A 15,501-nucleotide genomic window follows, 5' to 3' on the forward strand; every position below is an offset into this window, starting at 1 on the left:
TCTGACTTCCAAGTGGAAAACGATAGTACATTGTCACAGTGCCACATTTCCCTCATTTGAAATTTATTTTCTGTTTTTAATTCAGTTCATCAGATTGTGAAAGCACAGTGATTGCTTTAAAATTGGTATTGAAACGAGGCAGTTAATGAGTTGCAATGAAACTGATGTTTTCATTCTCTTCTAGATGTATTGTGAAGATTACTGGTGATATGACAGTATCATTCCCAAGTGGGATTATTAAAGTCTTCACCAGCAACCCATCTCCAGCTGTGCTCTGCTTCAGGGTAAAAAACACAAGCAAACTAGAGCAGATTCTTCCAAATGCACAACTTGTATACAGGTTTTGTATTTTTTTAATATAATAGTAAATTACATGATTTGTAAAATGTGAGTTGTTTTATATGTAAATCAGAATTCTATACAGTCCTGTTGATTTCCATATACATAATTTAATTTCCTGAATTAATCTTGTCCTGGTCAGTTGCCTCCGCCGCCACCATTAAAAATGTCAATGATTACTGGACTTGAAACTTGGGCTGAGTATAACGGGAGCCATAAAAAATAGTTTGTAAATGTAGCTGTGATTTTACATGCATTTTATAAATTATTTCTTTATACAGTAGTAACCATGGTAAGATTAAATGATGAAACAGTAGCCTTATGTGGAAAACAAGTAGTAGGATCTACTCCTAATCCCATTTGTCACTTATTAGTGTATTTTTAAGCTGTATCATTTCTACAGTAGAACAGATCCGTTACATAGCTGTACCTGTCAGGTGTGTAGCAGCATGCTTGGGAGAATACTTAAGAAAAAGGGCTACTGTTTTCAGTAGAAGAATTGTTGAAATCACAGCAGTTGGAGATCTTAAAAAAAACAATTATAAAAGCTGTCAATATTTAGCAGATATCTGCTTCAGCCGAGCAGTTTCTATTTCATTTATTGGAGAAATCTGAAAATTAGTTAAATGCTTTTAAGTGCCACATTTTTTAAAATACTGAAATAAAGAATGAATCAAACCATATGCATCCATTCTTTTGTATTTAATTTAATTATTATTGTTTATGCTTAATGTAATGAATGATGCATACAAAACTAAATTTAATCGGTGTTTGACATGACAGTTTATATATGAAATGTTAGCAGAGCTGTATCTGACAGAATGAATTATACTGAAAAATTGTATTTTGCAAAAGAAGTGAAAATGTCTAATATTCTTATCTGAGTGCTGTAGCACTTCACCTCTAATTAGAAAGGATGCATGTAATGGTTATTTATGAAGTTAAACGCATATGGTAATAATTTGACTTTTCATCAAATATTGTAAAGGGTATAATTTGCTTGGTATTTATAGAGATTAAAGCTTTTAATGAGAGTGATATTTGTGGTGATGTCAATTTCTGATTTGAATTGCACTTGGTTGTGGAGCAGCAGAAAGATTTTACTACTGGTATCATTTATTTAAATTGTGGAAGGCCACTGTAGTGATAAGTAAATGTTTATATATTTTACTGAAAATGGAAATTTCATGAATCATGATGGTGTATTGAGAACCAAATTCTAAGTAAATTGGGCAGACTACTGGTACGCAAGTCACTGTTCTAGGACGTTCAATGCACTGCTGCTGTATTTACTGTGTTCCAGGTGCTCATCATCAGCTTTCACTCTCGCTGTATCCACAGACATTGTGATTTGCACTTTATTTTCAAATCAATTTTCTTAAAAGCTTCTTCCTTATTCAAAATAAACCTAATGTAACCAGAGCTGAAAATATTCTTGGTCTGCAGAACACCGTGCTCCAGTAACTCCCAAAGAGGATTTTGCTTCTGCAGTCATGTGTGCTCTTACCTACATATAGAAGTGATACAGTAAATTTTTACTAAGATTGAATTGCAACTATAAGTATCTGAGAAACAATTGTTTATAATAATTTGAAAATCACTTTTAACTGAAAATATTTTGAAATATTTTGAAAGCTTACAAATACAAATAGAGTAACACATACAGCACCAGTCCTAATTCAGTGCATTAGTGAAGCTATGTCATAACAAAAGCTAATTATGATTTTAGGATTTATTCCAAATTGGATAACATTCCTTTCAGATACCACTTTCATCCCCACCTCCCACACCTAATTGCATTAAAATTGTGGTTTATTAAATGTAAAATCCAAATTCAGCATTGTGATGCAGATCATCAGTGGTGGAAACTCACTGCTCCACAACCTGGAAAGAGAATTTTTACCAGATACAGCAAGCAGTTATTTGTCTTAATGTTGAGGAAGGCACAATTATGTGTTATAGAGCATGAGAACAAATTCTTGCTTGAAATAGTGAAGGGGAAAGATCTGATCTTAATTTTTAGACATCCAAAATAATAAAACTCAGTGTTACCTTCTGGCTTTTTCTTTCTAGTGATCAGTCACAAAGTGACTCCAGTACTAAGGATTTTTGGATGAACATGCAAGCTATAACTGTCTACCTCAAGAAATTATCAGAACAGAATCCATCTGCATCCTATTACAATGTGGATGTTTTAAAGTATCAGGTAAACACCTTTTTTCCTTTGGAATTTTTTAAGGAACTCTGGCAGATTTCATATCTACATAGAAATTAAAAGAATTGTTCTTTGCCTGCCAGCATGCAGGTGAACTGTCATCCCTCATCTAGACCAGTTCTGGGTATGTCACTGTTTACAGTGCATAGGCTCTGCCCATGCTTGCTGCATGCCTGCCATGCTTCATGTCATTCCCTTGGATTCATGACCTGTTTCAGGTTGCTCACACTTTACTCCAGTTCATGTATGCAAGCTTCAAACATTGCTTCTTTAGGTATCTGCTAGCAAAGCCAAATTTTCCTTGAATTTAGGGGATTTGGTGGGGGTTTGTTTGAAAGCATCAGTTGTTCGTCTCAGTAGCCAATTTGGCCCAAATCACAACAAGCTTGTAGTTGTACTGTCTTTGATTGTGTAATTGCATAAGTCTTGGATGCTGTAGCTGATGAATTGTAATATATGAGAACGTATGACATTCTTACCTCTCACAATATAATGGAACATCTCATCCTGGAAACCATTTACAGGCACACAAAGGACAAGAACATCATGAGGAGCAGTAAGCATGGATTTACCAAGGGAAAGTCACGCTTGACCAACTTGGTAAACTGCTATGGTGAAATGACTGGCCTGATGAGGGATGAGGGGAGAGCAGTGGATATTGTCTGCTTAGACTTCAGGAAGGCTTTTGACACTGTCTGTCATAGCATCCTTGTAGAGAAGCTGGTGAAGTACAGGCTGGATGAGCAGACACTGAGGTGGATTGAAAACTGGCTGAGGCCCAGAGGATGGTGGTCAGTAGTATGAAGCCTAGTTGGAGGCCAGTAACTGGCAGTATGTCCTGGGGTCAATACTGAGTTTACAGTCCTGTTTAACATCTTAATTAATGATCTGAATGGTGGGGCAGAGTGTACCCTCAGAAAGTTTGCTGATGACACCAAACTGGGAAGACCCTCTGGATACGCCAGAGGGTCATTCTGCTCTCCAGAGGGACCTCAACAGTCTGGAGAAATGGGCTGATAGGAACCTCATGAAATTCAACAAGGGAAAGTGCACCTGGGGAGGAACAACCCCATGCACTGATATACGCTGAGGGACACCCAGCTGGAAATCAGCTTGGCAGAAAAGAACCTGGAGGTCCTGGGGCACACCGTGTTGAACATGAGCCAACAATGCACCCTTGCTGCAAAGGCAGCAAATGGTTTCCTGGGCTGCATTAGGACGAGTATTGCCAGCAGGTCAAGGGAGGTGATCCTTGCCCTCTGCTCAGTACTGGTGAGGCAACACCTGGAGTACTGTGTCCAGTGCTGGGTTGTCCATTGCAAGAGGGACATGCACATACTGGAAAGATACCAGCAAAGACCCAATAAGATGAAGGGTCTGAAGCATCTCTGCTGTGAGGAAAAGCTGAGAGGGCTGGGACTGTTCAGCTTGGAGAAGGGAAGGCTCAGGTGGGAAGAATTTACCAATGTATACAAATACCTGAAGGGAGAGTGGAAGGAGGATGAAGCCAGGCTTTTTCCAGTGGTGCCCAGTAACAGGACCAGAGGCAATGGGTACCAAGTGAAAACAGGAGGTTCCCTCTGAACATCAGGAAACAGCTTCTTCCTTTGAGGGCGACTGAGCAGTGGAACAGTTTGCCCAGAGGTGTGGTGGAGTCTCCATCCTTGGAGATATTCAGAAGCCATCTGGACACGATCCTGGATAATTGGCTCAAGGTGGCCCTCCTTGAGCAGGGGAATTGGACCAAATGAACTCCGGAGGTCCCTTCCAACCTCAAATGTTCTGTGAATCTGTGAGAAGATGTCCTGGCTGTCAGTAAAAAGTCTTCATGAAAACTCAAGACAGATAAACTCACCTCAAAGGGAGAACAGAGATTTGCTAGGCCTGCACTGAAACGGTTGAACATCTGAAACAACTGTCTACATCAAAAAAACAAAAGAACCTGTTAGTCCACCTGTTAACACCAGTGTAGTTTCCATATCCTCCCAATACAGTTTAAAATCTTGGCATACTGAATCTATAAAAAGCAGAATTCCTGAGAAAGATGGAAGGAACAAAACATTTCTTTGGACTGCAGAAATGATTAACTGTGGAAGAATAATATCTATTGAAGATCTTGACTGTTGGGGAAAAACGAGGCATTGGCCTGATTGGTGGAAGCACTGGCAGGTAGAAAAGGTTCTGGGCTGCCAAGGAAAGGCAAGAGAGGGCACCAGGACATAGAAGGTTCCCCAAGTAGACTAGGAACGTGGTATATATTCAAAGGGCCAGTAGCACAAGCTCAGCTATGGAAGCAGCAGCATCCAGCCCCCCTGCAGCAGAAAAATAATGTTTTGAATAGGTAAGAACTGCTTTGCTGGCTGCTTCTCCCATAATGACAGGTATTGGCCTCTGCTGCTGGCTGCTGGGGCAGCTGCATTAGTATGTCACACAACTGATAAGGATTAAGTCATTTTGCCGCAAGCACGCTTCTTGTGTGAGGCAGAACACAAGACTGAAACAAAACTATTTTGACTTATAAAAGCCAGAACAGGAAGAAGCCTTGTGGGCCAGAGGAGTTTGAATCTTTTCTTTAATTTAAAAGAAGTTACTTTAGGCTGCAACAATCTTCAGAATTCTGTGATTAAGGACTCAGAAGTCAATTGTTCTCTTGATCTTTTTGTCAGGATTTAGAGTTACATTTGTTACCATCACTCCCTAATTCTGTCCAAAAGGGGAATATTTTAATTAAGCTGCTTTCAATGGTTTATTCTTTTACAGGTGTCTTCAAATGGCATCCAGTCCACTCCCTTGAATCTTGCAACTTACTGGAAATGTAATGCTAGCACTACTGATGTGAGAGTGGACTATAAGTACAATCCAGAGTCTATGAATGTGCCTAGTATGCTGTCTAATGTCCAGGTTATGGTACCAGTAGATGGAGGAGTAACAAACATGCAATCGCTTCCACCTGCAAAATGGTAATATTAATACTTTTCTTTTTATTATTTCAGATTTGTGTCTGTGTATTCATTAGTGTCATAGACAGTCTGAAAAATTTCACTGGAAGAAACAGCTCATTTTTTTGTCTTGATAAAATGTGTAGTGTCAGATGTTAAGGACATTCTCTGGTTGGAAACAGATCACGTGCAGCCAATTCACATAAGCTAAAATGAGACAACATGCACCCATTCCAATAGTCTAATAATACAAGCCTTTATGAAATTTCCAATGTTTCCCTTCTTTTTGCCAATGGACAAGATAGACATTTTTAATATAGTAATTTGAAACCAAAATCTCTTAATGGTTAAAAAACATTTTGTATGTGTGTATGTATAAATATACCCATATATATGGATTATATAGAGAGAGTAGAAGAAATGCAGTTCTTAAAAATATAATTGAAATTATTTTAAAACAAACCTCAGTAATAGAGGAGCTCTTCATAAGACAGGTATTGTCTCTCACTTCAAGCATCGTGCAGATTACTATGTGACTAGCAGCTACCTGCCACCACCTTCTAAGCCTGCATTTACAGTAGCACTTGACAGTGAGACACAGATCTCAGGTAATTATGTTTGTACGTCTGTGAAAACAAGCAGCGGGTAGTGAGACTAGGCAGAGCAGCACATCCCTAGAGCAAAAGCTAAGCAGAATTCAACCACCGTGCCTGTGGTTTGGCAGCATGTAGGTACTTGCCCAGCTGTGATGTAATTCCTGGACTGTTTATTTCCAAGAGGGTATTTTTAATGCAAAGAGAGCAAAGAATACCGAGTTGAAGGAAATCAGGCTTTGTTAACTTTGTTACTTATAAAGCAGTTTACCTTACAAAGCAGGGTTCAGAGATAAATAAACCTGATGCATTTATCAGATAGGTTCTGATGTTTCTGGAGGCAATACATTTAAATGTGCTAATTGGACAAGTCATAGAATGACAGAATGTTTAAAGTCGGAAGGGACCTTAAAGATCCAACCCCCCTGCCCTGGGCAGGGACACCTCCCACTAGACCAGGCTGTGCAAAGGCCCATTCAGCCTGGCCTTGAACACTGCTAGGGACGGGGCATCCACAACTTCTGTGGGCAACCTGTTCCAGTGTCTCACCACCCTCAGAGTAAAAAATCTCTTCCTAATATCTAATCTAAATCTCCTGTCTTTCAGTTTAAAACCATCACCTCTCATCTTATCGCTCCACTGCCTGATCAAGAGTCCCTCCCCATCTTTCCTGTAGGCCCCCTTTAGGTACTGGAAGGCTGCTATAAGGTCTCCTCGGAGCCTTCTCTTCTCCAGGCTGAACAATCCCAATCTGTCTTCATAGGAGAGGTGCCGCAGCGCTCTAATCATCTTCATGGCCCTCCTCTGGACTCCTTCCAACAGGTCCATGTCCTTCTTATGGTGGGGGCCCCAGAGCTGGACACAGTAGTCCAGGTGGGGTCTCACCAGAGCCGAGTAGAGGGGCAGAATCACCTCCTTCGACCTGCTGGCCACGCTTCTTTTGATGCAGCCCAGGTTACAGTTGGCCTTCTGGGCTGTGAGAGGGGCTGTGGGCTGTGAGGACATTGCCAGCTCATGTCCTGCTTTTCATCCACCAACACCCCCAAGTCCTTCTCCTCAGGGCTGCTCTCAATCTATTCTCCACCCAGCCTGTATTTGTGCTTGGGGTTGCCCCGACCCATGTGCAGTCCTTGCGCTTGGCCTTGTTGAACTTCACGAGGTTTGCACAGGCCCACCTCTCAAGCCTGTCCAGACTCCTCTGGATGGCATCGCTTCCCTCCACCATGTTGACTGCACCACACAGCTTGGTGTCATTGGCAAACTTGCTGAGGGTGCACTCAATCCTACTGTTGGTGTTGCTGATAAAGGTGTTAAACAGCACCAGTCCCAGTACCAACCCCTGAGGAACATCACTCGTCACTGGTGTCCACTTGGACATTGAGCTGTTGACCGCAACCCTTTGAGTGCGACCATCCAGCCAATTCCTTATCCACTGATGGGTACATCCATCAAATCCATGTCTCTCCAATTTAGAGACAGTCAGCGGGCTGTACGAGGTTTGGTGGTCTCTCAGTGACATCCCTGATATGAGCCCCCGGTAGGCAGCACACCTCCCTAGAGAGTGCATCAGGTTGGCAAATGGTTGCCTCTGTACCTCTCAGAAGAGTTGCCTACTACTGTCACCCATGGCCTTCTTTTAGTTGCGGTGGTTGTTACACGGAATGCAGATGGGGTTGCCTTACCCAGCTCCAGTGCCTCTCCTGGTGCGGTGGGTCTTTCCTCTTCAGTCTGCAGAGCGGTGAAGCAGTTCTGCGAGGCCACCTCAGGCTTCAGGGGAAGTCTCTTCCTCCTGCTGGTCCTTGCCATCACAAGCTGCCATTCTTCCGTGTTACTGGCCCCCCTGCCTTGTGCGTGTGCCAGTGTGAAGTAAACAAAGTAGTAAAACAGTATCATTTTGAGTGGAAAAAAAATTGGGAAGACTGAGTCTTTCTTGACTTGGTATTTCAAGTCAAGAATATACCTTCAACCAAGTCATCTTAAGCTTATTCTGAGCAAGGGCAGGTTCAGTATCCTGCCTGAACATGACTAGAACATCTGGTGAAGCCAGTCTCCTGGCCCAGGCTTCTTCGACAAAACCCTCTGTAATAAAGCGTGAGCAAGAGTGGAAACACCCATCCAGAACACCTAGTGTTAGCTAGGAAGACTCAGATCTTAGTGATAGTTTCATCACAGACTCATCAGATTAAAGGATTTGAGCCCAGATTCTTTCACTTAGGCAACTACCCAAGGCCAGAATTTTGAGCCTTGAAAGCTGACCAAAAATAATAAAAATACAGTCACGTCCCAGGCAGCTCTAGTGTTTGTGTTGTGCTATCTGTTTGGTCTAGTGGATTTGGTGGTGGATTTTTTGTTTTTTTAAAAACAAATATTTTATAACTTGACCTCCTGCAAGTACCCGCTACCATCTGTGCGGCTTGTGTAAGCATTTCACTCCTGCCACACCAGTGCCAAAAGCAATTTCAAACCTTCCTGCTGCTCACAGCTTTAAGTTGTTGACTTTCCTTTGGTCAAAATGCTGCAAAGTGCTCCAGGAGTTAAAATGCCCTGTCAGCTCAGAGACTCTGGCGCTTGGTGCCCTTTTCTGCCCCTTTACAGCATCGCAAGTTAGCGTAAACCCTGTGTCACTTAGAGCAACTAGTTTTACTAGAATGGAAATGGAATAAAATACAAGGAGCCAGGAGTCTCACACAGGGGAGAGCGATCCACGTAGCTCTCCCTCATGCCGTCATCATGAAGCATAAAGAGATAGATTTCAAACTGCTTCCAGGGCGTTTGGCCTGTCCTTACCCTTGGAGACTCCAGAGGGGTTTGAGCTGTGGAGCCGTAGCCAGGGCACAGGACAGTGTTAGCCCCATAAAAAGGTGGTGTGTTCTTCTGAGCTCTGCTGCTCTGGGGCAACGCAGACACACTCGTCTCTTTTCATGTTTGCTTTGTACAGTCTTCCACAAGCGTACCTTAAAATGATCAAGTGTTTTTATAAACCTCTGTTCAGAGCTGCGTGTAACATACCGGTGTAGATCTAGGGAAATAATGTGCTAAAACTGATGCTTATAACTAACCTACCGTTCTCTTACAGGAATGCAGACCAGATGAAAGCGTATTGGAAAATATCTAGCATTTCAGAGAAGTCTGAGAATGGAGGCAAGTTGCACTCTTTTGTCTTGTTTTCTTGTACAGAAAAATTATAACAGTAAAAAGGTAAACGTTTTAGCCTCTACGCCCTCATGGCTGTGTACATGTCTTCTCATGCTGTATCCTGCTTAACAGTTCACCTTCTTCTCCATTAAGTTCCTTCTGAGAGATTCCACTAACAGTGTGATGTCAAAATATAAACTTATTAATTAGCTATAAAAGGAAAAACAGTGAAGCCCCCGGAAAGCAGTTAGTAGCTCTAAAATAGTTCAGAGTGGGTAGAAAATTATCACATCAATACTATTTCAAAATGAGCAGTTATTCAAAGGAAAATATGTTTAATATCTATGTCTTTACACACACTAACAATTGAAATAAAGTAAAAAGAGGTAAGTGGAAGAATTGGGGAAAGGAAAAATAAAAGATCCAAAGTTGCTGTGCTGAGATAGACTCAACAATAGATCATTCTTGACCAACGTTTTGAGGGTCTTTGTTTTGACCATATACAACTCCAGGAAAAAAATGGATCTACGCACATCTGCTCGGAGTGGTAATTTATATAGCATTTTGTAAGGCACCAATAGTTGTCCTCTGCCCAGCTGCCTTTCCGCAAGGTCCGGTTGATGTCACAGCCCTTGCATGCAGCCTCTGCAGGTGTGATGTCTTTCTGAAGCAGAAAAACAGGAGCCAAAAGGAGGCATCTCATCCTCAACACCTCTGTGGAGAAATGAACTCACGGAGCGAAGGAAAGGCCTTTGGCCCTGTTAAGAATTTAGTGAAGGGCATTATGAAAGCACAGATTTGCTTGTAAATATGACTGGTTTCACATAGAAACCACAAGCCTGGAAAGGGAAGATCTCTTCTGCTCCTGCAAAGTTGTGGTCATCACTCAAACAAAATCAGAGAGAATTTTGTTTGACGGCAGTTGTTGCTGGGGTCTGGTGTACTTTGTCATTCACTGACCTCAAGGTTCATTGCTACCTGTCTTCCTTTATCGTTATATAGGGATAGACCTCTTTTTTTTTTTCCCTTTTCCAAACTGTGGAGATTCTTTTAAAATAAAAAATGACACTAAGACACAAATGCGGACAGGTGAAGACCTGCAGAAACTCTGTACACCTGCAGAGCAGCGTAAAACGGGCTGTCAGCGATGTGGATTGCATCTTGTGTGTTTTCAGCAGGCCCGCACATATCCCACTGCTTCTGCTGTATTCCCTTCTCTTCTCACCATCCTTCTTCCCCTTCCCTTTCAGTATACACACGTATGAATACACATAATTCAGTGTTTTAACAGGAAGAAATACTATGCTGGTCTTACAGAAACAAAGGGAGCAGTTGCACAAACACTGTTAGTGTCTTGAAGCCTCCTTTATTTTGGCGTACAGGGTGGTAACATGTTTTGGGGTTTTGTATGGTCCAACATATTCTGCAAGCTGTCAGTTGCAGACAGAGATTAAACACAGACCAAACTTTCAAAGCGCTTGAATATGTAAGTTTCCATGCTTACAGTGGAAGGAAGTTCCAATTTACCCAAACTATGACAGACCTACTGAAGAAATGAAGTGGACCTTAGGCCAAATTTATTAAGAACAAGCCCTTGCATAAAACAATTTCATTCATTAATTCCCACTTTTACCCCAGTAACATTTCAGTTACTAACTTTCCTCATTATTTCGCAGTTCCTATTGACTAGGCATAGCTAGTTGTCTTAAAGAAGTAAAAATACTTGACTTTCATTATTTCATTATTAATTATTTAAATCTTTTTTGCCCAGCATATTTTATAAGAACAAGAAAAGACTTGTTTAAGAACTAGAAAAAGAGATTAGTAACAATGTTGTGGGGGGGGTTTAAATGCCATGCATTGACTACAGAAATGTACTTAAAGTAATTTTGAACTATTACTGCCTTACAGTAGCATCAAGGTGATGACACTTCGCCACTGTCTCTGAAAAATCAACTGAAATTTGTGGGGAAAAGTATCTAATCAGACCTTGTCTTTATTAGAAAAATAAGAATTTCTTTCCTCTGGGTACATTACTGTATAGCTGCATTTATTCCAATGGTTGCGTTCCTGTGCACTCATCCAGACAGATCATGACATTTAAATATTCCGATGTACTTTCAAATTTGCTAATTAAAAGTAGTCCATACAAGATAGGTGGCATTAAGTAGTTACAGACCAGCAAGCATAAAAGATGATTAGAGGGACCAATCAGATGTTTCAAGTAATAAGAGATTAGCAGACTGTCCGATACCCACATTCTGTATAATCTTGCAGAGATGTGTATCATTTCTCTTTAAATCAGTCACTAGTCATTGTCTCAAACACAGTATTGGAAAAAAACAGACTTGTATGCTCATCTCTTTTGAAAATTGATGTAGGACTGCTGCTAGGAATAGATCTCAAAGGTCACCATGTTAGTTTCACTTCTTACTACTAAAAACTTTGGGAGATTGTCTCGTTTTTGCAAAACAACCAGCTTTTCTGTTTTGTTATTTTTATAGGTTCTGGATCCCTCAGGGCAAAATTTGAGCTTTCAGAAGGACCCAGTAAACCAGCAACACTGGCAGTGCAGTTCATTAGTGAAGGAAGCACCCTTTCAGGAGTAGACGTAGAGCTCGTAGGCACTGGCTATCGGCTTTCCCTCCTTAAGAAGAGATTTGCCACTGGTAAGACTCTGACATGCTTATATACTGCAATTATTATTATATACTCTCTAAATTATGAACTATCAAACTGTTAAGTGAGTGATGCATAAATAGTTACTTTTCATTAAAACATGGCTGAAAAGCGTTTCACAGCGATTTTGTTTTTCCATAGTTACTGAAACTGCTGCAGGAAAATACTGACAAAACCTGTTTTATCTACTGACTGCAAAAAACCTACCTTTGTTTTTCAGGACGGTATATGGCAGACTGCTGATGTACCTGTGAAAGTCATAGGAACAAAGGAGTGGAAGAAGCTCTCTCTGCCCTTTCTACTTTTCCAACACTATTTTAACATGCATTAATTTTTTCAAAATGTTAACCTACTTTGAGGCTGAACTACAGAACAGAAAATGCACTTTTAAAAGTCATTTTGCAAACTTTTTATTACTTTATAATAGCACTGAAGTCAACTTCAACACTGTCTGTAAATGATCAACTGCAATATTTGGGAAAATTTGTTGAAATTTTAGTAAATTTATATAGATGAAGTCAAAATAGTAATCCATAGTTGTAATGAAATTATGAAATTGTATGTTATACTGTAAACATGAAACCTTAAAAATGTAGGAGAGCAAGTAAGAAATATTTGCGCTTTCTATAAGTAATATTCATTTTTCAGATTTTTAAATTGCCAGTTCTTAAAGAAAGCAGAGGCAAAGTCTTATGTAGTCCTTCTGTCCACTTACGCTACAAAACCGAAAGTTGGGGATGTGTAAAGGAAACGTAACTCGATGCTCTTGTATTATATATTATTAACGTGTAAGTTGTTTTATATAGGGTTTTTTTCCTAAGTGCAATGTGTTACAAAATTGCAAAAGACAGCAGAGGTTTACTTCTGCAGTTAGTAAATTTTATGGGCGTTGTGATTGTTTTCATTAATGCTGTAGATTTAATTTATTTTTATATGAATTGCATAACATTTGTGCCTTTAAAAAACGCCTGTGCCTATCCAATTTATTATTCACGTGCCTCACTTCCTTTTTCAGAGTTTGGCTCTTCATCAAGAAAGCACGGTGTTTGTATAATACACACAACTTTATAAAAATTCCTGTGACTGGGATTGATTTAAAAGGCAGATTTGCAAAAACTGGGGATTGTTTTAAGACGTTTAAAATACTGGATTACTTCCTCATGGGGTAATTGCAATAAATGCAGCTGTAGTAAAGGGAGATGCATCATGCAGGACTTTGAAACTTTGAGGTAGTAACTTTAATGTCACCAAAGATGAGAATCCTGAAAAATGACTGGAGATGGTAAAAGTGAACTTTTAAAAGGAAACGGCATTTCTCTTCACTTTGACTGCAAGTCTTCGGACTTCGAGTGCTTTTGGGGTTGTGTGATGTGAATGTAAATATAGTACTTTGGAAGAATAACATTTTTAAAGGATATTTTATGGCAGCAGGATGATAAGTACTGCCATTTCTATTAGTTTAAATTTTTTCTATAACCACCAATTTTATTATTTTTATAGTCATCTAATCTGCTTGCCACAGCCTGAGCACAGGGAAGTGACACATTAGTAACGTTTTTTAAAGCAAGTCACTAATTTAGAAAGTTGTCTATGTATTTGTATTATCAAGCGTTTTTTCAATGATGAAATCAAAAGTATTGGGGCAAAATAATTGAATAACCTGCATGTGAGAATTTCGTATGACCATTTTGAATACCAATATCTATTTCAAATTCTCTATTAAAACAATAAAACATGCTTGAACTAATTCATGCAAAACCAGTAATGAATTTATGAATAAAACCAGTAATTAATTTACTGTAAAGCTGAAGCTTTACAGTAAATTAAGGCTACATAATTTTCTAACGTATACTACAACTTTTGCATACGTGAGTTCCATTGTTAGCACTAAGCACATACTGTACTGTAGATTTGATTGGAAGAGTATATTTGGCTCTTAATTTGCTAATTTTATTGAATGATAAATTTCTCATTCATAAAATGGTACAGTCTTTTTACTGGAATCTTAATTGTAATCTGCTTTGCAATCAAACCATGTTTAACGTGACAACATTTTATTAATGAAAACCCAAAACTGTATTGCTATTTTTAATCAAGTATTACTTTCATTTCTAAGTTAAATGAAGTAGTTATGTTTCAGCACTTTTTAAACTAGCCTTCATTCAGGTGATTACACATACATTTGCATTGGGTGCAGGTTACAATTTTGAAGCCATACAAGTTTATATAGACTTTTTGTAAAGAAATTCAAAAACATGTAAAAAGTACATGTAGCTATCTGATTAAAAAAAAAACAAACACGTGTAGCAAGCTGGTTCTTGCTTGTGTATACAGCAATATCTGTTGTAGCTGCCTCCTAAGAAAATTAATTTGTAAACACAACTCTAAAAGATCTGAATTTTTATGAATTGTTACTACGTCAAACTGTAAATTAGAGCATACAACTTTATCTTACAAAAATTGTAAATACTTCTGATTTTTCATAAAATGTAAAATTAAATAAAATTGCACCCGTAATAAACATGTAATATATAATTTAAGTACTGTTTTATATTGCCTATACTTTTGCAGTTAATTCCACGGAGCTTCTAAGCAATAAGATAATAGAACAAAACCATCCCTGTATTGAACATTTTTAAAGTGTTAATTGATTTTTAAGTGATAAGGGGTAGAGATAATATATGAACTCTTTTTATGTATTTAAAAAACACCACAGAGAATGTCGGTGGAAAGATGACTTCTGCAAAGAGTTGCATCTTTACTAAAATGGTATGCCTGAGATGTCTACAACGGCTTACGCTGTACTAAATTTATCTGCTTACTAGTAACATAGATTAGGCAAAACTGCGGATATGTTTATCAGAAGGATCTCTGTAAATAGTGCTACCAAACACTGTACATTCCCTAACTTCCTTAATAAGCTTGTATTTTGTTGAGTGCACAGGAAAAAAATCAGTGGCAAGATTAAAGTCATTCTTTCTGATTTCTTATGTTCCACCAGTGCAAAAAAGTAGATGATTCAAGTACTACTTGAGCAGTCTGAGAATAGTCCTTCTAAGCTCTGAGCACAGAAACAAAAGTTGAAACTGAACCAAATGCGTTTGAATCTGTTTCTTTCCTATTAATCCCACAGCCTGTGTAAGTCCAGTAAGTAATGACTTACTAAGTTGACTTTCTCAGCTGGCTGGATATCATTGCAATAAGTACCATTCTTGTCATGCTGGAAAGCAATAGTCCAAGGGCTTGATTCTTATCTGCTGCTGGAAGGCAGGAGTGAAGAATGCAAGTGCCTGACGGTCAGACCAAATGGTCCACCTAGCCCAGTAGTCTGTCTTCAGCAACGGCCGCCTTTCTGCTCCTCCAGCACCCTCAGTTACTGGTTAGGTGTGTGAAAGGGTACAGCTCTGATCAGCTCTTTTGGCATTCATGGAACTTGAAGTGTCAGAGATCACTGCTCTTGGCACTTCCGTTAATATTTGACTTCTGCTATGGTAAGTCAGTGCCCACGTACTACTCACAACTCCTGTAAACTGGATTTATACTGCTCAAGCAGGTTTGTGATTATCTAAGTACATGATCAGGTAGTTTTTCAGGGGTAACT

At 39.4% G+C, this 15,501-nt stretch overlaps 1 protein-coding gene across 3 annotated transcripts in view; it reads left to right on the forward strand.

Moving 5' to 3' along the window:
• The window catches only part of FCHO2 (FCH and mu domain containing endocytic adaptor 2), a 94,064-nt gene extending 79,619 nt beyond the window's left edge, over positions 1-14,445 (forward strand). For all 3 annotated transcript variants that reach the window (XM_063319405.1, XM_063319406.1, XM_063319407.1), the window contains 6 exons: positions 185-340; positions 2,413-2,545; positions 5,315-5,514; positions 9,163-9,227; positions 11,726-11,890; positions 12,121-14,445. In XM_063319405.1, coding sequence (XP_063175475.1) covers positions 185-340; positions 2,413-2,545; positions 5,315-5,514; positions 9,163-9,227; positions 11,726-11,890; positions 12,121-12,143 — 742 coding nt within the window. In that variant the 3' untranslated portion in view covers positions 12,144-14,445. The remainder of the gene's footprint in view (positions 1-184; positions 341-2,412; positions 2,546-5,314; positions 5,515-9,162; positions 9,228-11,725; positions 11,891-12,120) is intronic.
• Positions 14,446-15,501: the final 1,056 nt, after the last annotated feature.

Source organism: Chroicocephalus ridibundus, chromosome Z (genome assembly GCF_963924245.1).
Source record: "Chroicocephalus ridibundus chromosome Z, bChrRid1.1, whole genome shotgun sequence".
Taxonomy (NCBI): Eukaryota; Metazoa; Chordata; class Aves; order Charadriiformes; family Laridae; genus Chroicocephalus; species Chroicocephalus ridibundus.